A 24242-nucleotide genomic window follows, 5' to 3' on the forward strand; every position below is an offset into this window, starting at 1 on the left:
CGTGCAATCAGATTTCATTCGTACGAAAGTATTTTTTATAATCTTCGCACCCTTTTATGTTAATTCTTCGCGCCAAAATCGCTTTAAACGTTGTCATTTGCATTTCTCTTATTGTGGTAGTTATTAGTGATTTATTAGTTAGGTAGTTAGACCAATTTAATTCAATATTGTTAAGTCCTGAAGGAAATACCGTGTCTAAATAAAGATTTCACCTTTACCTTTTACCTTTAGGGTATAAGGGTAAAGGGGTAAAAGCGTATAAGGGCATAACGGGTATAACGGTGTAAGGGGTATGAGGGTCTAAGAGGGTATAAGGGTATAAGTGGTGGGTAAAGGGGTAGAAGCGTATACGGTTATAAGGGGTATAAGGATAAAGGGGTATAAGAGGTACAAGGGGTATAAGGGTGTAAGATGTATAAGGGGAAAGGGGTATAAGGGGTATAAGCGCATAAAGGGTATAACGGGTATAAGGGTATTAGGGGTATAAGGGGATAAGGGGTATAAGGGGTATAAGCGCATAAAGGGTATAACGGGTATAAGGGTATAAGGGTATAAGGGGTATAAGCGCATAAAGGGTATAACGGGTATAAGGGGTATAAGGGTATAAGGGGTATAAGGGGTATAAGGGGTATAAGCGCATAAAGGGTATAACGGGTATAAGGGTATAAGGGTATAAGGGTATAAGGGGTATAAGGGGTATAAGCGCATAAAGGGTATAACGGGTATAAGGGTACAAGGGTATAAGGGGTATAAGCGCATAAAGGGTATAACGGGTATAAGGGGTATAAGGGTATAAGGGGTATAAGCGCATAAAGGGTATAACGGGTATAAGGGTATAAGGGGTATAAGGGGTATAAGCGCATAAAGGGTATAACGGGTATAAGGGTACAAGGGTATAAGGGGTATAAGCGCATAAAGGGTATAACGGGTATAAGGGTACAAGGGTATAAGGGGTATAAGCGCATAAAGGGTATAACGGGTATAACGGGTATAAGGGGTATAAGGGGTATAAGCGCATAAAGGGTATAACGGGTATAAGGGGTATAAGGGGTATAAGCGCATAAAGGGTATAACGGGTATAAGGGTATAAGGGGTATAAGGGGTATAAGCGCATAAAGGGTATAACGGGTATAAGGGGTATAAGGGTATAAGGGGTATAAGGGGTATAAGGGTATAACGGGTATAAGGGTATAAGGGGTATAAGCGCATAAAGGGTATAACGGGTATAAGGGGTATTAGGGGTATAAGGGGTATTAGGGGTATAAGGGGTATAAGCGCATAAAGGGTATAACGGGTATAAGGGTATAAGGGGTATAAGCGCATAAAGGGTATAACGGGTATAAGGGGTATAAGGGGTATAAGGGTATAAGGGGTATAAGGGGTATAAGCGCATAAAGGGTATAACGGGTATAAGGGTATAAGGGTATAACGGGTATAAGGGTATAAGAGGTATAAGAGTATAAGGGGTATAAGGGTATAAGGGGTATAAGGGTATAAGAGGTATAAGAGTATAAGGGGTATAAGGGTATAAGGGGTATAAGGGTATAAGGGGTATAAGGGGTATAAGGTGTATAAGAGTATAAGGGGTATAAGGGTATAAGGCTCCGCTCTCTTCGAAAACATTACCCCTCTAGGGTATACGGACCAGCCAATTTGTCAAGGAAATGACTCCGTTGAAGAACTCCTAAGAGCCTTAAATGATTTCCAAAACGCGTTCCATTTTGATAGCTGCTAATTATGGTGCTTTATCTGCAAGATCCAGCAAGTATATAAATATGTTAGGTCGAGTTCATGGCCATGTTAAATGTTTTTCTAGCTGGGGCAATAACTTCTGGGGTATAATTTATTCTGCCCCAAAAGGTTTTCGCTCTGTTCTACTGAGACCTTCGGACCCCACCCTCCCCGCCCTCCTCCCCCTCCCGCTTCCCCCCGCCGCCACTCTCCTCGCCAAGGCCCCCATGAACCTCACGCGAATAACTCGGTCAAAGAATCTGGATCGAGTGCAAAAGGTCTTGCCTTGTACATGTTGTACGTCTGAGCGGAACTCTGGTTCAAAGAATTATTTCTGACGTTTTCCACAATGCCAGGGAAGAAAGTCTATGTTGTTGGGGTGGGCATGACCAAGTTAAGTAGCAAAATAATATTTTGGGATTAAATTAGGTCCAATATCGAAGGCTAGAGCAGGCGAAAAGAGAACAAAACACTACATACGCAAATCGAGATATCTTCAGTCTTAGATATTCAGCTATGTTTAGGATTATTTCCAATCATATTTAGACAAATTTTATCAAAGATGGAGTATTCAGCTTCGTTTAGTTGGGAAATTTTTCGTTATCAGTTAATTGTTTGTCCCCAGCCTCAAATGGTTCGAAATTTTAGATTTCTCGAAGTGATTACACAACCATACATGTCATATCTTGATTTACCATCATGCAACCAAGACAAAGCTTATAGTGTGCAGAAATCTAAGTCTATTATTCCAATGCTATATTTAAAGAAAGTTTGTTAATTTTCTTGCGGGTAAGTGTTATATCTTTGCTTGTACATGACTTGTATTCTTGCTAGGCATCTGAAATTTTTCCAAAAAAAGTCACAAACAACAACTCAACAGCTGAATAATGTTTTCTGCCCCCCCCCCCCCCCCGCTCCCCTCCTCCCTTCACACCCCTCGAAAAAATGCTCCACCAATTAGTGTTATTTAAACATCAAAAATTCTTATTTTTTTCAGTTTGAAAAACCTGGTCACCGTGAAGATTTTGATTATCCTGATATGGCAAAAGAAGCAGGTTATATAAATGTTTTTGTTATGATGCTATTGGGATAGTGTCAACTCTTGCTAACTTGTTTGTTATTTGACCCTCTTGTATTCTACAAATTATTTGGTACAATTATTACAAGCCAACAGCGCAGACATTTTCAATTTAACTGTCTACTATTGTATGATGTCTCAGGGTGGCAAAGAAAAACACTGTTCTCACCTTCTTACAAAGTTTTGCATTCACCGTTCACCAGCCCTGTGCTGAATTCTATATTATCCCCAGCTGGGACTCCTTTCCATCACACGAGCTACTTTTCAGTATTTTTGTCAAATTTTGCCCCTTACAGCTTACTGCTATAAATTTATATCTAATGTAGAGAGAGGTACATGCACTGTTCTCAGCTAACACTGAATTCATTTACTTGATGTCCTATATTGCCTTCCTCCCTTAATTTAAAAGTGTAAACAGTAAATATACCATGGCCTCTGAGAGGAATCCTACACGGTCAGGATCCTGCAAAGATCCTATAGATTGAATCTCGAATTCCAGGATCTTGCGCATGTAATGAACATTTTTGAGATTTTTTTTTCCAGAAACCTGTGCTAAATACCTCTTCTAGGTTAAATGTCAACTCTCCTTCATACATGTTAGGGATTTTCATCATATATATGATGCTATTGACAAGGCATGTAGTATTTCAGTCAGATGTGATTTATCTAAACAAGAAGTATAATTTTTTTTTTTTTAGGAACACAAGCCCTCCAAGATGCTGGTTTGGATTACAGCAGTATAGAGCAAGCTGTTGTAGGTTATTGTTTTGGTAAGAATTATGTTGATGGTCGCTATCGTAAAGAGGAAAAAGGTATCTGGTAATAAATAATCAAACTTCTGTATTTTTGTTTTTCTATCTCAGATGTTCAAGAGGGGTTCATTGTTTTCAGATGGGGCAGGGCAGGGTGAGAAACCCAAATCTTACTTCTTAATGTAAACCTAAGTGTACATGCATTTAAGTAATGAGTAAGAAACTTTGAGGCTATTACTATCCAAATTTATCTTTCAAAATGGGGTTTCTATAGCTATGCATGGGAACATCAAGCTCCAAAAATAATGACCTTTCATACTTGTACCAAATTGCTCTGGCTAAAATTTTAGATGAAGTCATAAAGTTAGTACTGTCAATGATAGCCATTACTTAAAATTGAAAATGACATCTAAATGGGTTGTTAGTCTGTATGAGTACTTCTCCCTACCCCTACTCTCATCTGAATAGGTTTAAGATAATAATTAAATAAATTAGAATCTCTTAGCTTTTGTGGTGTTTGTGTTACAAACCAAAATGGTGACCCTAAGCAAGCTGTAATCTCTATATCCATCTACTTTGCAGGTGATTCGACATGTGGACAGAGAGCTCTCTATCAACTTGGCCTTACAGGAATTCCAATTTATAATGTAAGCAAAATATTCAGTGGACTGGAGATAAATAAAAAAAAAGATAAGGAAACTTCCCTTTTCCTTAAAATACAGTCGAACCTCTATTAAGTGGCCAACCTTTATTAGGCGGCCAGGGGCCAAAGTCCCAGACAAATTGTCAGCTATACACTGTAATAAAAACCTCTATTCGATGGCCACCTCTATTAAGCGACCACGGCCAGCTTCTTGCCATCCAAAGGGTGATTTTGTTTTGTTTTATACCTCTATTAAATGGCCAGGAAGATTTGAATTTGGACGTTTTTAGCCAGATGAAGGTAAAAGAATCATGACAATTTGGAATACTGTAAAAATACATTTTCTGCAGTATTTTATTAAAACAATCACAAAACAAAGTCTCAAAGCTTTTAAGTTTGTTTGTACAGCACATGAGCCAGTGATGGGTTGACAGACGCGTCGCGTCTGTACACATTGTTTCTTTGGTGTATTATAACCATCGTTGTTCTACTTTTTCTCCACTTGCATTTGTTTGTACTTATATTTGATAAACTGAAAACTGGACCATGCCCAACATTGTTTTCAGGTGAACCTCTATTAAAGGGCCACCTCTATTAAGCAGCTGATTGTCTTGTCCCCAAGAGTGGCTGCTTAATAGAGTTTCAACTGTATTATCAAAATAACGATATGAAAATATAATGATTCCATTATTCAGTTCAGTTATCTGTGTTTGGATATTTTCTTTAGGTCAATAATAATTGTGCTACAGGATCAAGTGCACTGTATTTGGCCAAGCAGATGGTTGAAGGAGGTAACGTTTAGACAACTGTACACTGTATACAAGTGAATACATGAAATATCATATACATGTACAGTGTATATATTCACTTGACATGTATTCTTCACCATCTACGGGTATATTATGAACTCACAAAGTGATCAGCTCCCAGTTGGCTTGATTGCTTAATTAGTTGGTAGAGCACTGCACAGGTATCACAGAGGTCATGGGTTTGAATCCCGTTGAAGCCTGAATTTTTTTCAGGCTATAATTTCACAACTGCTTAAGTTGTGTGTATAACTGCGATGATCAGTCATGTCTTCATGTGCAATGTTTGTTGACCATGGAATTTCTTTAGTACTTTGTTTGGCAAATAACTTTTGCAACAGGCAAACTCAGTTGGCAAAGAGGCAGTAGCCTCCTACTAATTTTATGGCACACCTATCTTTCTTTATTCAGGGAAGGTATATTAATTAATTATAATCAATTGATTTTTATATTTATTCTTATAAATTAAGCCAATTTACTTAGCATATAAAATATTAACATTGAGTAATTATTAGCTATTAAGTAATAGACCATCAAATACATGGAGTCTCCCTCACATGCGATTGGTCTAGCTATTACATGTCATGATTGTGAGCTTGCAACTTAATGAATATTGGAAGTTTGGAATGGCATGTGTAGAGTCATCACAAAGGTTTGAATGTCTTCTTACAGGTTCCGGGTAACAATAAGCTGTAAATTACATTTTTGATCTATTAACTGAACTACACCTAAATCACCTTTAAAATTGCTGTTCAGAACACTTGCTATAAGCCTCTAATGCATGATATTATCACTTACAGGTGTGTCAGACTGTATTCTAGCTTTGGGATTTGAGAAAATGCAAAGAGGATCTTTAAGTGGAAAGGTAAAACTTAATATAATATACATGTATCAGTTTAAGATTCTTATTCTTACCTTTAAATCAATTTATGGACTAGCACTATCTTACATTTATCTTGGTTACTTCATAAAAGTCAAGCAAAAGAGCTCAGACTTGAACATTACACTCAGATAATAGCCTACAGTACTGCTACATGTAGAAGTTCCACGGGTCCACAACAGTGTGCCCAATACTTGGCAGCAGGTCTTTTACTTTAATTTGCTGCACCAGCCCTATAGAACAGCCTGCCAGGTGACCTGTGTGTTGTCACATTACTTAGTGTTTTTAAAAGCAAACGTAAGACATGTTTGTTTTGGTCTACATTTTAAAATTATTTTTAATATTTTTAAATGTATTTAATTTATGTTATTTATTTCCTATTTATTAACAACTTATATAAAAATTGTTTAAAATTGATTTTTTTTCTTATTTATTCTCTAGTGAACTATAAATTGCTACTGATCAGTGTTTGTAAATAGCACCTGTAGTCTATAAAAATTGTTTAATATTATCATTATATAACATGTTATTTACCAGTAGCATTAATTGCTGGTAAACTGATCATCTTTAAGTGCTAAGTAAAAAAAAGGTAACCTTTTGACTAGTTTATTATATCAACAGCAAAGTTTTAATTGTCTCCCTTATAACAATTCGAATGACTTACAACTTATTACCTGATTGTACTTTTTGTGGTAATATTACAGCTGTACATTAGTACTGTACTGCTGTTTTGAATGGTGCTAATGTTTATGATACTTTTATTGTGTACACTGTAGTATGATGATCGCACTTCACCAATGGATAAACACATGGAAGTTATAATCAACAGACACGGTCTGGCAGCAGCACCAGTAACGCCACAATTGTTTGGAAATGCTGGTAAAGAACACATGGAAAAATATGGTGAGATTAATATGATTATGTAACAGTCTTTATGTACAATTACACAGTGTAAATTCTAAAAACATTGAATTTTTTTATCAATTATAAACTACTATAAAGTTCAAAAAGGTAGACTAAAACACAGTGACCCAACACTGTTGTTAAGTACTTCAATCATCTTTAGCCACTGAGTTCTTCTGCAAAGGTGGTTTTCAATGGGCATGAATACACTTGATTGCCTGCATGTGAGGTTTAGAGCAGTTCTCAGTTGATTGTTGAAAGTAATCAGACAATGACTTTCATTGAGTTTGGTTTTGGTTTTACTACTGTTTGAGATTGGCTGAGGAGTCTACTGGTAATTAACTAATCATTGGTGTGGTTTTGGCTTTATGGCACTCAATTGAAAACCAATCTAATATTTGCAGCCTTTTTTTAATCCCGCAATTAATTCATGACTTAATTCTACAACACATCTATTTTCTTGAATCTTCATACAGGGACCAAGGCAGACCATTTTGCCAAAATTGCATACAAGAATCACTTACATTCCGTTGAAAACCCGTAAGGCATCTGTATTAAATGCGAGTGTCAATAACTACTCTAACATCAGTAGATATGTTTGGATTATCCAGGAATTTTAGGATATACATCTAGGAACTTCCTGGCAGTTAACGCCACCAGTCCATAGACTGAGAACCACTTCCACTTTAAGACAGTGGTTGGCAATGCCGATTGCTTATTCAGCCATCAATGTGCCCTAGCTCACCTCTTCCAGTGACTTATCAGTCAGAAAGGAAAGGGTGGGAGGAATGTGGGGTAGCTAGGAAGAATTTCCAAAGCCTTTAAGATGACTGAAAATGTTGTTAATTACTGAAACATATCATGCTATGACCCAGCTGAGTGTGCATCAAAGGCTCGAGCCATTGGCTTCCAGAAATTGTTCGTGTAGAAACTCACTCTTTAATAAGTAGTCTTATAGTTTGTTGATAAAAATGTATTAATAACTAATAAATATGTAGTGGCCAATATTTGGAGGGGAAAGATTATAATTAGAATTTGGAAGAAGGAAATATACATTATTACTGATTGAATTGATTTTAATCAACAACAACAGCAACAATTTTATTTGTAGTCAGCTAGAAATTAGAAAATAGATGAACAAAAACAAGTTAACAATGAATCATGTAAATTTAAACTACTAGCATCTTCCTTAGTTTACATTGGCTTTTAACATGGGTGGATTATCATTTGATTACACATATTAATTTTTATTTCTTTTTCTTTCCTTAAAGGTTATCTCAGTTCAGGAAAAAGTACTCTTTAGAAGAAATAAAAAACTCTCGCATGATATTTGATCCATTGACTATGCTGCAGTGCTGGTAGATTCATATTAAAACTTGAGATAAAAATTTTTTAACAGATATGTAAAATTATTTGAGGGACAGTGTCCCAGCTGATGATTTTATGTTTTTAGAAGTATGGATGGTAGCATGCTGTAAAATTGTATTATTATCTTGTTATCATAATGGAACTGCTAAAGACAAAAACATCAAAACTGGTCAGAAATACTCAACTAAATAAAAATTTAAAAAAATATATAAATTTACATGTAATTATAATTATTTTACTTTATGACTAAAAAATTATCCTTCACCACTGGAATGGCATTCTTTTTTAATTTCTTAACATTCTTCATGCAAGATTTTGTGACGTAGGCCTCGTCATTAGAGATTATTTATTAATATTATTAGGATGCCTGAGGTGTACCACTTCCAATCGTTCCAATCTTGCATTATTTCAATAATGATTTTCTCTGAGCTGTAATATGCATTATACAAATTAAAGTGATCATAAGGATGGGGTTCCACTGTAGTTTGCCTCATCACAACTACAGTCACATGACTGTACATGTACAGTATACCTGGGTTTCAGTACCCTCCCCTTGCCAAGACGTTAATCTTATCTTATTTATAGTATTTGCAAATGTGAATTCTAGTCCCACATCAGATGGCAGTGCAGCCGCTGTCCTAACCAGTGAAGAGTTTGTCAAGAAACACGGACTGGAGAGTAAAGCTGTCGAGATTGTTGGAATGGAAATGGCAACAGACTTTAAAAGCACTTTTAATGATAACAGTGCAATAAAAGTGGTGAGTGATCATCAGGATCTTTAGTGGAATAACTATTCAGACTAGCATTGTTTTGTTTCAATATACAGTAGGTGTATTCTGATATTAGAGTTAATAAAACATAGGTGTGGAAATTTGCAACCCTGAGAATATGAGAATATTTCCACAATAGCCCCATGCCCTCTTATAATCTGCCAGGTGCACCTTTTCAACAATTACATAATGTAGTTACAGTAATTGTGATGTATATGTACATAAATCCAAGAATCACAAGGGATCATACTCGTGAGCTGTTGGAAATCTCTAGTTCTTGTCGTTCATTATTGTCATTGATCAGCCCATTCAATGCTACATTATTTAGTATCAAGAATACTTTGAATGCAGCCACATGGTGGATATTGTCTTGATGTGCCACCAAATTCCTTTTGATATCTATTATATAAGAAGTCATGTAATGATCATTAAGGAGAATTTATATTTTAGTCTTTGTATTGAGTATTTATTATTGTTATTATTATTATTATTATAATTATTATTATTGTTGTTATTATTATTATCTCATTTATTTGCAGGTTGGTTATGACATGACTAAGTCAGCTGCAAAGAAACTGTTTCAGAAGGCTGGTATGTATGTATATATCGAGCATCTCAATCTGTGTTGTTTACATGTACACCAAAGATGTTGTAGTTAAGGATGGCTGGGTCTTAAGTTTTATATATACTATAATAATTAAATGAATGCGCACGCTCTGGTTGGTCAATCAGCTATGGTTTATTGTGCCAGTAAACTCATGGAAATTTTGCGTGTCTTCTGAATTATTATATAAAAGCAATAGACCACAAGTTTTTATGGTTTATAGGCTGAAAAACCACTTGGGATGTTGGAAGAACACTGGAAGAATTCGTAAATTACTTGCCTGCAGCTCATGATTTATGAATTCTTCTCATGTTTTCAAGTTTGACAATGTTACTTGGAGGAAAATCACTTAAAATCATTGATCTCTTAGAGAATGAATTTATGCCTTTTTTGTCTTTTGAAGGTTTTTTTGTTGATCAGTGAGTGCACCTTTATAATTCTAGCATAGTTTGCACAAAAACTTAGGAGACCTCTTGTGATACTGCCCCTTTAAATAAACCCCAACAAGATCAGCAGCTAGTAACCCAGTGAATCATGGCTTAACTGACCAATCAGATTCAATGGACCAGACTTAAAACATCATTGACTGACAAAAATGTTCAGGGGCAGATTGATGCCCATCTGGTCTTTTTTTGTTGATGAACTGCAATAGAGAAAATTTAATACATACATACATACACTTTATTTCAACTCGAATTATCAGAGTAGCTCTATTGAGCTAATGTCTTCAAGAAAGAAAAAAATACATAAATCAATTATTTATTAAAATGCAATAATTAAAACTACTACTAATACAATAAACTAATAGTACAATACACTAATAAACATGTTGCAAATTTGTAGTCGATATAATGTATGCTCTGATTGGCTAATTTAAGGGCATCATTCTCTTGTAACGCCCACGGGCAAAAAGCCATATTAATAATAAACAACTTATTAACCTTGAACATGCGGCCTTTGCGGGAAAATCTCAAATCTGGGCCTTGCCTTATTGACCTCGCTATCGCTTGGTCGATATGGCAAGATCTTGGTTTGAGATTTTCCCGTAAAGATCTCACTCTCGGTTAATACTGCATGTAGTTGATATTATGATAACTAACAGGTAGACTGTGTCTTTTTGTTGATTAAGGTCTGTCACCCAGAGATGTTCAAGTTATTGAACTACATGACTGTTTCTCTACTAATGAGCTCCTCACATATGAAGGACTTGGTCTTTGTGCTGAAGGCAAGTTTTACATTATATCTTCTTAACCTGACTGATGAAGGAGACTGTCACTTTCTTTTAATCAAATTGTGAGTGAATCACAAGCTGTATACAAAAGGTCATGTTTAGCCAAAACATCATTGTGAGCGGTACATTTTATGGTGTTAAGCCAAGAAAAATATGACGTCCAGGAATTATTTTATTGCTTCAGGAAAAGGAGGAGAATTAGTTGACAGAGGAGACAATACATATGGAGGCAAGTGGGTTATAAACCCCAGTGGAGGGCTCATTTCCAAGGGACACCCTCTAGGGGCAACAGGTAACCTTTGACGTTTGAAACTTGCACCATTTTTCAGTTCTTCTTCAGTCCCATTGTTCTACTGTAATTATCATGTACAAGTGAAAAATTGTCAGTTTTCAATTTCTTAATACGGAGTTTTTCGTGTGAAGAAAGGAAAATTCTTGTTATCAATGTTTGTTTTTTAATGTTGTAACGCATGTAGTACTGGTTTTCAATAATCAGTGTTAATCGAAATCAATTTTAGTTTACATTCTAAGTTTGATTTAGGAAAGTGTCACATTACAAGGCAACAAATATGATGCAGTGGCTTATAAGATTGGGCACTGCAATTACATTGGGTTTTAATTTTATTCAACTCTCAATCAAAGGTTGCAACGAAAATATAAATTGTAGCTGAATTCAGCAACAAGGAGCTATATTCCACCCCTGAAAATACCTTTGATTACAAAAAAAATTGAGTTAAATGGTCTCATTTTAAATTGGGAGATGATTCTTTATTTTAACATCACATAATTGCTCGAGTTGTGGCACTTACATATGCATAGACCCTTTGCATAAATGCTGCCTAAATTTGAGTAACAATACTTTGTACATCCGTAACCTTGTACTGATGTTTCCAGACAAAGGATTTTTCACATGAATGTGAGGCTTAGGGTGTATAAGTATTGTTATTCAAATTTAGGCGCCATTTATGCAAAAATCTATCAGGTTTTTGCCATAGCATATTAATTTGTTTAAAAGATAATAGCACAAGATTCGTGTGAACAAAGTCTGGGATGAGCGTCTACTTCACTTCAGACTTTGCTCTCAGCGCGCTCGTGTCACATGTAAGTCACAGGGTTTCTGTGTTTTCATTCCAGGCTTGGCACAGTGTACTGAGCTGTGTCGTCAGCTGCGTGGTGAATGTGGTAAGAGACAAGTACCAGGAGCTAAGGTTGCTCTCCAACATAACCTAGGACTGGGTGGTGCTGTAGTTGTGGGCTTATATCGATTAGGATTTCCCAATCAGAGAAGGTAAACTATTCAATAAGGCTGGCCGGAAATAAGGTTAGATCATTAGATTGGTTTTCACTTGAGTGTTGAGAATTAATTGGGTTTGCATTGCTATGCTACACGATTGGCTTAAAAAACTCGCGCCACTTTGTCATCCAATCAGAAGTTAAACCAAAACCAATCGTGACTCGTTCACACACGTTTTCGCGTCCTTTCCGCGTCCTTTGTGCTTGGCTAATTATAAAGTGATTACTTTGGTTGTGGTTTTACAACAATCAGTTGAAAACCATTCTATTTGGTCTAAATCTAGTATGTAGTTCCAGAAAATATCCACACCGATCCCAAGAGGTTCATTGGAAATTCCAAGGGGGAGGGTAGGCCTCAAAGGCAGACATTCTTTAAGGAAAGTATGATCCAAAATTCAGCTGTTTCATTAACGTTTTCAGCAGGGTGACAACCGGTTTTCACAGGTGGGCAAAACTTTTGGACTGAACTTCTTTAAAAGAGAAACTTTCCACTACATGGCCTGCAAAATTGTCCTCAGAGCCGGTCAGTTTGTTCAGTGCCCAGCTCTTAATGAAACGCCTGAAAACTGACGAATTTCCAGAAGGATAGTCAATTTTCTGGATCAACATCACAATGTGGAAAAGAATTGGCGTGCACTTGTTCATTAGCTTTTAATGTTTATGCATGGAGTGGTCGGGTGTTTCCTTCTTGTTGAACAAGGCAAGCAAATAAATGCCTAACTTAGTATCGGTGTTTTCCTTATGTATTTGACATTAGGTATCGTCCTGTACCTTCCTATACCTCAGCAACGAGTAAAGAAGATTTCAAGGCAGCAGCAATATTCGATGAAATGGAGAAGATGTTGAAGGGGGTAGGCAACAGAAGCTTTTGAATCAAGTTATTACATGTATCATTTATTGTATAAAATAATAGTTATGTAATAGTCTTGCAGTACATATATCTCATTAAACCTTCTAATATTTATTACTATAAATCTTCTCGCGTTCTATTCCAAATGCCGTTCTCTTATTGGCTATGCTACTCACTATCTGTTCTGTTGTCAAAGTTAAGGAGTAGCTTGGCAGTGTGAAGTTGTTCGCAAAATGGTGACCGCTTCGTTGCGTTTTTGAAGTGACTGAAGAGAGGATTTTAAGAACGTTTTGAACAACTAGTAGATTTATACTAAAACAATTTGGTTATTAGGATTTTAGCTTTTAGGATTTAGGATTTTAGGTTTTTAAAGGATTAGGATTTTAATTTTAAAGTATTGTAAAGCGCCATGGACAATTAGTGGAAAATGGCGCTATATAAATGTATATTTATTTATTTTATTTATTTTATTATATAATCGCTCTCGATTTCTATGCGTGATAGAAATCTCAAGCTCATAATCTAATTGTCAACCAATCATGGCCACACTCCAGATTTCAATGGGCTTCCTCGTGTCACTAATTTGATATTTTATACTTACCCAGGATGGCCCTGCACTGGTAAAGAAGATCAAAGGAGTTTATAGATTCAACATCAAAAAAGCTGATGGGAAAGAAACATGGTGGATTGTAGACGCTAAGAATGGTGACGGTGCTTTGAAATACAGAGGGACAGGTAGAGAACTTGTAAAGTCTTTCTGTCAAAACATTGAGTATGTCTGTAATTCTTATCGAAGATTTAACCTCGTGAGACTGGCGTTTAACAGACTTATAACACCATCGACTGACTAACACTATTCACTTGACTCTAAAGATGACTTCCGATCAGTTTGTCGAAACGTCAGTCACCATCAACAGTTCTTTTCAGAACTAACCTCACCCGGACAATCACACTATACGAACTACTGATACTCCTGGGCTCAAACCATTTACTTTAAACACTTTTATCATCTGACCTAGTAGCGAATAAGACTGGTCTTTTCTAGTCTCATACGTTACCTTTTTTAAGGTATGATTGAATATGCCACATTCCCATCTAGCTACCTAGAGTACTTACAAGGGTATTTTGGTACGCCCTTGCTTTAGCGCCCGAGTCTGGGCCCATTTGTTAAAGGCACTAGTTCCGTTCCCTTGCCTGGCGTTTTTCTTTAGCTGCGGTAGGACTGCGGCAAAGAGAGACTTTTCAGGCCGAGGGATACATCGCCTGACGGTACTTTTGCCGTAAAATGTTTCAAAATCCTGTGACATTTTTCGTGAGCAACAAATGACTCGTTTGTAGAGGCGGGGCTTTTTGAGTTTTTTCAATTGATTTTTTGTAACGTTCATCACGCACAGAAATTTTCCCGCCGAAACGCGCGTCCGGCAGCTAGAGCGTGCGCATAGTTTTTGTCATTTGGCGCTGGCCTAGTCTGATCATTGGCTGTTACTAACAAGACACTCCTCGCGACACGAATGCATCCTCTCCGACGAAAAACAACTGCCTCGTGAAAGCTTGGTATAATCCTTTTCTTAGACTAGTCACTCAGTTATTTTTTGTTGACCGGCATGTTTGAACTCTTTTGACGGCAGACAAAGCTGACTGTACAGTAACCATGAAAGATGCTGATTTTGTGAAGATTATGAGTGGAAAGATGAACCCACAAACGGTGAGTCTGTTCTTCCTGATGTCTTCCTTACTCTATCCTACAGTGCAGGCGTTTTCCGTGTGTATATTATCTCGCGATCGAGTAGATTCGCCGTCATGTTCGATCAGGAAAAGTGGGTGGGGAGGGGTGGGGATGGAAGAAGGGTAAATTATTCCTTCCCCTCCCTCCCCTGTTGCACCTCTTTCAGCCTCACTCCTAAACTCCCTGGGACGCCTTTTCGTCTCCGAGTTTGAATCCAAGATGGTGCCCACTTTATCAAAATGCGTCGCTCGCCAAAATACGACTGCATTGCAGGCTATCCTTACTCTCATTTTGAACCTTTTAGTTTCTAAGAGCGATGAAAATGTAATTTCTCCTTGTCATTTTAGTTCATCATTAAGCAGAGGGTGATCAGAATAAAGAGAATCATCAGTTAATCAAATTCTCAGAACTAATGTTAAAAAAAACCTACAATAATTATTGACGAGTTTTAAATCGTTTGAGCTTAGGAATTAAAGGGATCAGTCGGGAAAGAAGTAATGGTTTCGGCAAATCTTCGTTAAAAACCCGAAGAGGTTCCGATTGTATTCCGAAAACATTCACGCGAGCTTTTCACCAGGCTAAGTTGTTCGAAATCGGATTAACAGTAATCGAGGATTTAAATAAAAGTTTTCTTTACAGCTAAATTGTTGTGGAATTTGACACAAGTCAACGTTCAAAATTGGAAGAGAGAAATGTAGACAAAAGCTTGTTGAACAGTTACAAACTAAAACCAAAATTCTCGCTAGTCACTGATTAGCTTTATCCTGCCTTGAATAACCGCGCGAGCTAAGGTCAGTTGTCTAGCAACCCCGTGCTGTTCCTCAGCCGTATTACGTGGTTACGCGCGTGTGTTTAATTGCTCATGTTCAACATTGACAAACCGTTTCGTTTTTCATCAGGCTTTTTTTCAAGGCAAGATCAAGATCAAAGGAAACATGGGTCTGGCCTTAAAATTGAGAGAAATTCAACCCAAGCCTGGAAAATCTAAGTTGTAGATACACTTGAAGAGTGTCCAGTTTTCAACCTCGTTCCCAGGATCTCTCATCTCTGGCCCTACCGGAGTGGTTGGGCGAGAAAATGAGAGACCCTGGGGACGAGATTGGTTCATTTTATGTGTTCGACTTCTAGTTTTGACTTGGAATTCATGTCAAAGTTTCCAGTTAGTATTTTTCTATTAGCCGCATCGCACTCCAGTTGGATATCTTAACGGGCACTCACTTTGCTGCGACGACGAGCTAATGCTCGCAAAGTCAGCTTCACTCACTCGTTATGGCGGTTAATATACCGTTATCGACTCTGAATTAAGAAGCCAAGAGTTTCACCAGCCCGCCGACGCACCCCAACAGTGTTTTTTTAGGTTCAGTAATTGGCACTCAGGTTAATTTGAGAATAATCGCGAGGCGAGACTCGCATATAAAAAGGACGGGGGTGTTCGTCGTACATTTTAGGGGTTAAAAAAGCGGTTTTGGTACATCTTGGAGTGTTCAGCCGCAAAAGGTCCACAGCGGGAGCTTTTAGATAGGTGGCACTGTATGATCCCAGTGTTTACACTATATATATACTTTTAACCTTATGTTATAATTTTTATCTTTAAAGTGCGGATTCTTCCAGAAGATGTAATAACAGTTATTGATTTCTACAAAAATTGGACCAAAAATATTTATCAGTATCTTAAAACTTTAGCTCTAACTTGAAATTCGAACTCGAGCTCGACATTCGAGTTGGAGCTCATTAAAATTATACAGTCGAAAAATTGTACACTTTGAATTCATAACGGCTGAAATATGTAGTCTAGAGAAACATTTTTCTAAGATGAAGCCAGACGTAAACTGAATCGAAAGATCGTTTTCATATTGACTGTATACTCTAGGAGGTAAAAACACGCGATGACCGTATAATGCAATGTGAGGCCTTGTTAGGTATTTTAGCGACAAGGGATAACTGGCAAAATAATTTTTAGGATAAAGAAAAAGAGAATTAGTTTTTGGGAAACAGGTTTTTGTATTTTTGACACTGAACTCGAGGTGTATGGAAAAAAATTCCAACCTAGACACTTCCAGGGACAATAATGTTGACACTTTGGGTCAACATTGTATAGACTGTTAAGGATAACAATGTTGATACTTGTAAGGCTAACACTGTAGAGACTTTTAGGAACAAGGGTAGCACAGACGTGGTTGAAAGAAAGATTAAGATTTGCGGTTTATTATGGTGTTTTGTTACTATATAATATAATGAGTTAAATTTTCTATCCCCAAATGCCCACTTTCTTCTAGACAATTCTACCTCGTTACTGTTGTTAATTGTGTTCATATGACCGTAAGATAAGTACAATTTTGCGACTGCGGTATACAACCCTTATCAGTTTTATTTGATACAAGTACTCTAGATATGTAACTGATATATACAAACGTCTTCAATCTCTTTCTTCAAAATAAATAGTGTCCTTTATCTTTGATAAACAAAATTAAATTATTATTAACATCTTATTGTTAACTTAGTTTTAAATTAGCCGACTGAACGTGTCATGTCCTCTGATTGGCGGTGGCCATCTTGGATCTTGGCGACGAGAAGAACCTGGCGCCATGTGTGAGAGGAAATTTGAATGTATTTGACAAGTGCTAACACCGCATTAGCGAAATATACAACCTGGGTGGAAGGGGTACTCCCTTCTTTGAGCTTTATGGGTATGTGCGGCCCCAAAGGGTATGGTTTTTTAGCCGTTTAGTCAGAAATAGGGTATCGACGATTTTGGCCATTTGGTCTTAATTAGGGGATGGTTTTTGAACCCTAGTCTTGAATTAGGTATATTTTTAGAAGAAGCTACACTACCCAACAAAAGCATATAAACATTGTCTTTAAAATATCTTAAATTTGGTCAGGTCATTAATGGAGTAGGGAAATTCGCAGGTAAGGGTAAGGGTTTCGGGAAGCGGGCCGCACACCAACAACCAATTTTTCTGAGAGTACCCCTGGCAAGAACTCGACTTGTCATTAACGATTACTTGAGAGATGAGAGTGAATTCACGCTTTCAACACTACTGCTTATAGAACGGAGTCTTGAGTAGCCGGCTTGACTGTGGCAACAATCCTCTTTGCGAAATGACAATACAAGCAACAAACATGATAGAGTGCTTATCGCGAACAGAAAGCCCGCTAACAAAACCAAGTAGTGGCGCGGTAAAACTATTTCGCATTTGTCAGAGGTATTGTAATTGAAGTTTCCACCATTGCGTTCCTGCTGGCATTGTCTGGCGTTGCACTTGAATGAGCATGCTCCGGATAGACACCGCTGTCTACAAAAGGCGACGTCGCTTGTGCACTCCATGTGACAGTTGTGAAATTTCTGACGGCATACCCGTGATGAGCACGTGATAACCACGCAGCTTGGATCAGCACAAACCTGGTTGCATTTTGTGAAGGCGTGGTTATTGTCCGTCACGCCGCAATCACATGATCGGTTGTTGCAGCGTTGTAAGCAGGTGTTTGAGACTACCACGTCACATTGTTGTGTCATAGTTACTACAGCCAGAAGTACAGTGAAGATCAAAATCTGACCAAACATGTTCAGTCAAGTCTGAAAGAGAAAGATCACTCGTTAGGTTAACGGGTCAATTAAATTGACTTTTTAATACGAATCAAGACCAAAATTTTCGAACTTTCCGAGGAGAAACAGCGATAAACACTATCGAGTTGAAACACAGTCTTCGGACAAAGAAGAGACACTATATTGTCCAGGCCGGGGTTTTTCACCCATTTGTCATATAGGAATCCCCTTTCTATTCAGCTCGGTATTTGGGTAGATTTTTTTTGTACTACTCTAAATCAAATGGCGTAAATATTGCGTCGCTTCAATACAAGTTTGAAATTTTGATCGTGAATCGAGCAAACGTTAGATTGACCCTCAGTACAATGTTTCCAGTTAGAGACAATTGAACTGAGACGTACTGTGTCATGCTGTTTTGAACAGAGATGAGCGGTCTACAGAGTCGTCGGTTTTCTAATTAGATAAATTACCCAAGTCGTGGAATGCAGATTGTATGCCAGCGCTAGCCTGTGACTACTCCGTGACAAGGGTAAAATAAATCAATTTACTTCTGGCATTCAATTGACGCATTAAATTGTAAGGGCTAAAGGTGTCTTAGACTCGAAGATATAGGCAAAAGTTGAAACGATAGCCGTTTCTTTGCATTTTGAATATTTGCTTTGGCTGTTTTTAGCTCCATATCGAAAGCGAGGTTTTCATTGCGCTAGACTGAAAGAACTGCTACCTTCTAACCTGTCTGGCGGAGGACAGAGAGATCTTCAAAGAGGCTCAAACCTACGGTTATAGGCAATAAATTAATAACACAAGGCTATCAAAGGAAGCTATAAGCATACCAACCTTCAAACGACTGTTGTTTGTCTCGCTAAACAAGGCTTAAACCGACTTTTTGCTTTGAGGTATCTGTCTGTATTTGACTTGTGAAAGTGCCGTATAAGCAATTTTCATCAGACGCTAATGGACTGAATGTGATTAATAAGCGCTATTTATAAGGGAAAACCCCCTAGTGACCTCAGCATTCTATTGTCTGATAAGAGTAAGGCGGAAAAGAAGGCAAATAACGGTTTCTCAGAAAATGAGGAACTTTAAAAACGCGCTGTATTGAGATGAGGTATGTTAATTTACATCACGTACACTGGAAGATGTTAAGATATGCTTTTTCAGACACGCCACTTTCAAGTTTGGTTTCATCACTTTCTGTTTACCCTACTCGTGATCACAGAACGCTGTCGGATAAAACGGTCAGGTCAAAAGGATGAAATAATCTCCCTTTCTGTTTGTTTTTCCATGGAAACACTACAACAAAAAAAAACATAAAGATTTGACAGCTCCAAGTACTTTGAACTAGGCCTTTCTTGACAAACAATTGCTGAAATTGGTTCGGCTAAATATCTTCTAATCAATAGCAGAAAATCCGATTTTTACCCCCAGATGTATTTAACTTGGTCTTCGCCCATGAGTGTCGACTCGACCCAGCTTCAGTCTCTGTCTGTAAGAGTTTGCTGAAATGACTAAATTATGCATGCTCACGAAAAAAGCGCCATACTGTTTGGACTGCTTGAAAATCATTGCCGTAATAATAAATCTTTTTTGTTTTCTTTTCGTTTTCGTCAATTAATAAAAAAAAGGAGTATTTGTAAGGTTGATCAAAGGTTGACCAAAAACGTAAAAAAAAAAACAGTTTTCAGGACGTATTTCCGGTTGTAATGTTCTTCTCGGAAGTTGCGAAATGATCCTATACCTTTACGTGTTTCACTCAATCGTTTAAACTTTACGCACGAAAGCGAAGGTCTGGATCTTTCTCTGTTGGAAGATGCACGTACTGCGACTCATTCGAAGTGTAGGCAGACAATTTGAAATGCAAAGTTTGTACAACAAAATGGACTTGGGCAAATTTAATTACATTCAGTCACTGGAATGATGAATGCGAAAATGTAAAAGGAACAGAGCGTTTTCTGTCACGTGGCCAGCAGCCATGCAAGTTTATTGGAACGAAAGAAAGTGTTTACATATGAAAAGAGTTCAACTCTCACAATCACAGGAATGGTTTGGGACATCAACATGGCCGCCGTTTCATTGTCTTAGAACGCCAATATGGCTGCTGTCACGTCATGTGAAAACACTTTATACCAGACTCTCCTTGAAAGACTTGAGCTAGTCTTTTACAAACCGAAGATACAAAGAACTGCACAAAAATATCCAATATCAGACAAAATAGTCAAAATAAATACTTTGGTTTTGGATTACCTATAACAGTGGACTAAATGCAAGAGATATTGAGATTACTTAACCACCCCCCACCCCCTTCCCCGCCCCAACTTAGGGGTTTTTTGTACAAGAAGTCAAAAGCTATGAAATTTAAATTCCTTTGAGTTTGAAACGAGCCTTCGTCTTCTAAACTGCAGTGAAGACTACTTATTTTGAATTGCCTTTTTCAAGGTTAACTTTTCTCATTTGCATAACAATGTAATCCAACTCGGGTAGAGACTCCAATTCCTTATCTGGGCAATTCTTACTCTTTGCCAAACATGTTTGATACCGTTTGGTCACTCTGTACAACATCAGCATGTCTGGTCATCAAACAACGTTTGATCATGTTTGATCGCCAAACATTTTCTGTTTGGACAGGGCTTTAGATTATATTATAATGCATATATGAGAAAAGTTAACCGTGAAAAGGGCTATAGTCCTTTTGGCAATGTTTCAATTAGACGGGTTGTTTTTTACATCTGATATTTCAATGCGTGAAACTGTTCTAATGCCTTTTAGAACGTTTTAGAACATACCGTAAAACAAAATATTTGCAATACACTTGTTGCAACAAGTTTCTGGCGTTAGTCGAAAACCGAGAGATTGTCTGCTTGTCAAATTTCACGTCCGTTTTTGAACACTTTGATCCTTGCCTTCGACAGTCACGAATTCCTGTTGACTCAATTAGCCATGGGTCCTGTTATTCTACCGGGTCTTTTCACGTCTCGTTACCGTATCTGTACTCTGATCGGTCTCAATATCAAGATTTCTAGAAACTAACCTGATTCCAGCGAAATTCTGAGCGGCAGTGCAAACAAATTCGTCCACGCTGAAAACAATTATGAGCTGAATCCCTCAAGACTTAAGCGGAGTCAGCGCCCCGAAATAAAACGTGCGTTTTCTAACGAACTATCAAATATGGTCACAACGTGGAACCTTAGTGATTCTCGTCATCAAGAGTCTTTTGTCATGACAGTTGACTTCCTGCTTACCAGCAGATGTTTTCCTAGCTAAATACAAGACACGAAATCAATAAAAAAAACAATAGTTGGAACGATCTGCGCGGAACTAGTGCAGTTTAGCACAATTCCTGTGCAAATTTCCAATTTTCAGGTTGTTTTAATTAAAACATTGAATTTATTTTTTAGGTTTGTTTTAAAATTGTCACGTAACAATTCTTGGTAGCCTCTCAACTTCCTTACATGAACGTTACAAAATAGCCAGGAAAATTGACAAGATATAGGAACGTTCGGTCTTGAGATCCACTAAGTGAATTCTGAGCCATTCAGGTCTTGGATGACTTATGCAAAGTTGATTAATCAGCAGGAACGAATTTATAAACTGACGTTGTGTATACACTTGCTAAAACAGGCGTCACCGGATACAGTAAAAAATCCTGGTTACCTCCAGGTCGCATCTTTAGGCTTTTAATGTTCAATAACACGTCTAGAGACCAACTGAAGCTCACGCAAAGCGGATTATCTATTGTCTATACATTACTTTATCCTTGTATTACCTAGCTCTGAAGAATTGTTGTAAGAAATGTTCCCTTTGAAATTTTTATAAACTTTCCTTAGTTCCTTGGGCTGAATTGCAACTAAATGTGTCTGAACATAATAAACACTGAGTCCATGAAGTGAAAGCGTGCAAATATATTTTTTTGAAGTCATAAAGCTGGTTTAACTGGTTAGAGACTCCCGTTTTAAAAAATCTTCTTAACACCATGGGGCAAAATACATTTTTGTTTGTATATTACTTGGATGCTAAGTCGGAGAATTTACATCGAATAGAAAGAGAGACCGCTTAGAGAACTTTAGCAGCTGCAGTGTGTACGATCACATATGCATATGTTTTGTATCTTAGTTTAACACTTAGCGATACATGTACTCTATTTCTGACCAAAATGGCTACAAAAACCGTACCCTTCGGGGCATACTCATACTTATATTTCCCATTCAAGGGACCCCCCCCCCTCCCCCGGGTATTAACCAAGGTAATAGAAGAAAACGTCTGTGGGCGCGTATCCTGTAAACATTCTATTTCGTCTATGAATCCCGGCTCGTCGTTACTATCAAGTCGAAGGTCACCCATTAAATAGTTTGGTTGATGCGAATAGACCAAATAACTTAAAACAATGTTTGTCGCTCTCGCGTGATCAAACGAGTTAGAGGACTGCGGAAAACTAGTTAAACCGGTCTTGCAGAGCACAGACAACGTTAGGCCGCTTTGTTATTGGTTTCGTGAGTTATCTGTTCTCTACTACATGGATGGGGAATTGTATTGTATTAAAGTCGAGATATTCCGTTGCATCGTGTCAGAAGACGTAAGAAAATCTTCGAAAAATTCGTAACTGTGCACAAACTTTAAATACCATCGAGAGGTCTAACGACTTGTATTATCCCTTGTGTTTGTGAAATATTTGACCGTGTTTCATAGCAAACCACAAAATGACCAGTAAATATGTATAATTGAGATAGGAGACATACGACGTGTCTTCTAGATAAGTTCGTTATTTTGTTCTCCAGAAACTTCCAACTTGTTTTACGGCACACAATGATTCCTTAGCGAAACTAAAACACGTACGGGCAGATAGCGGTGATAATAAAGAGTCTGGATCCGGGGGGTACTCTACAAAGTTTTGTGCGGGGAGTCTCCGTCCCAAGGTCCAACCACTTACCTTTTCGTTTACCACTTTGACAGAAATTGTACCCCTTTCGGGCGGAGCCTCCCCCTATAGGTTGTTATAGGGAGTACCCCCGGGTATCTGGTTGAGGATACTAGAATCCCGTGATATTGTCTGTTTATTTTGCCACAGACAGAACAAACTAAAATTATATATAGATCAGTTCCCGACTAGAAATTGCAAGTGCGATTCGTTTTATAGAAGCAAACATGTCCGTAATGGTCAGTGTACATTCACTTACCATAAATATTCTGCTGAAGCTGGGATAAAATCCGAGTCGGAAAATATCTGCACAAACTCTCAGTTCGTGCAAGAATGACTTCATATATTTCACCCAGTGTGAAAAATTAACGGATGTTGATGGGACCAAGAAAAAAAAAAACTCAGTTTGCATGTGAAGATGGCTGCGTCTGTTCATACAAATAGCAGTGGAATAAACTATTTAATCATGCTATGAAGAGTGAGCTGTACGTGATGTTATGATAAAATATCAGTTACATGTGTTGCCAAGTCAAGCTGAGAGTAAATCGTCGGCAGCCGGGAAAAACATTTCTTTCTTTCATCTGGTTTGGCTTTATAACTCGTTTAAACAAATAAACGCTGTTTTGGCACCACATAAGTATGGAAGTGTTAGTTACCACGATGTAAAGAAATTTAAATTTCTATGTTACTATATTGTTCTTTAGCCTGTTCAATCTCTTTTCATGTACTTGCACGGTCCTTATAAGGGTACTTTACCTTCTGAAGTAACAGTGATAAGTCGCTACAGGCAATGTGGGAGTCTGGGGCCTTTCAGTCCCTTATATGGAATTAATACTAAGTTCGGCCGTGAATCTATTAAAACATTACCCGTTTCTTTTTCTTCAGTTATTTTAAGTGGGTCAAGAAGTTAACGAGCTGATTGTTTCTGAAAGCTTGATTTATTGACTTCAAACCATGAACTCCAAGACGAATTATGGTGTAATTAAAAACAAATTAGAATAAGCTTCCTGTTGATCTTGGCCTCAAGCACAATGAGAGGTTAAGCACGTCAACATTTTTTTCTTTTCGCGAGTCTAAGAATATTTCAGTTGTTAAAATGGAGATTTCTTTACGTATTTCAAACGCAAAAGGGAGAGAGCTCTTCTTTT

At 37.6% G+C, this 24242-nt stretch overlaps 2 protein-coding genes across 4 annotated transcripts; one reads left to right on the forward strand and one right to left on the reverse strand.

The window, feature by feature from the left end:
* The first annotated feature begins 1981 nt into the window (after positions 1 to 1981).
* LOC110050336 (sterol carrier protein 2-like) lies at positions 1982 to 17124 on the forward strand. Its single transcript, XM_089286195.1, has 18 exons — positions 1982 to 2123; positions 2727 to 2786; positions 3508 to 3579; positions 4144 to 4208; positions 4932 to 4995; positions 5811 to 5875; positions 6667 to 6793; positions 7270 to 7333; positions 8065 to 8151; positions 8769 to 8919; positions 9471 to 9522; positions 10665 to 10760; positions 10951 to 11058; positions 11901 to 12054; positions 12817 to 12910; positions 13515 to 13644; positions 14538 to 14614; positions 15535 to 17124. Exons 1-18 carry the CDS (start codon positions 2081 to 2083, stop codon positions 15628 to 15630), a joined length of 1605 nt encoding a protein of 534 aa, XP_089142321.1. The 5' UTR covers positions 1982 to 2080; the 3' UTR covers positions 15631 to 17124.
* LOC149113664 (uncharacterized) lies at positions 16979 to 23916 on the reverse strand. 3 transcript variants are annotated; one of them, XM_089286214.1, is made up of 2 exons: positions 23354 to 23916; positions 16979 to 18212 (listed from the first exon to the last, which is right to left on the reverse strand). In XM_089286214.1, exon 2 carries the CDS (start codon positions 18198 to 18200, stop codon positions 17637 to 17639), a length of 564 nt encoding a protein of 187 aa, XP_089142340.1. In that variant the 5' UTR covers positions 18201 to 18212; positions 23354 to 23916; the 3' UTR covers positions 16979 to 17636. The 3 variants fall into 3 exon arrangements, with proteins under 3 accessions (XP_089142340.1, XP_089142339.1, XP_089142338.1); XM_089286213.1 differs by lacking the exon at positions 23354 to 23916 and adding an exon at positions 21211 to 21343; XM_089286212.1 differs by lacking the exon at positions 23354 to 23916 and adding an exon at positions 19020 to 19463.
* Positions 23917 to 24242: the final 326 nt, after the last annotated feature.

The sequence above is a fragment of the Orbicella faveolata genome, unplaced genomic scaffold (assembly GCF_042242905.1).
Source record: "Orbicella faveolata isolate gen_17 unplaced genomic scaffold, um_ofav_v1 contig_14, whole genome shotgun sequence".
NCBI lineage: Eukaryota > Metazoa > Cnidaria > Anthozoa > Scleractinia > Merulinidae > Orbicella > Orbicella faveolata.

Coding starts and splice junctions, on each gene's coding strand:
- LOC149113664 (XM_089286214.1), bottom strand. CDS start 18,200: ATGTTTGGTCAGATTTTGATCTTCACTGTACTTCTGGCTGTAGTAACT.
- LOC110050336 (XM_089286195.1), top strand. CDS start 2,081: ATGCCAGGGAAGAAAGTCTATGTTGTTGGGGTGGGCATGACCA. Junction 2,124..2,726: donor TGTTGGGGTGGGCATGACCA/AGTTAAGTAGCA, acceptor CTTATTTTTTTC/AGTTTGAAAAACCTGGTCAC. Junction 3,580..4,143: donor TGTTGTAGGTTATTGTTTTG/GTAAGAATTATG, acceptor TCTACTTTGCAG/GTGATTCGACATGTGGACAG.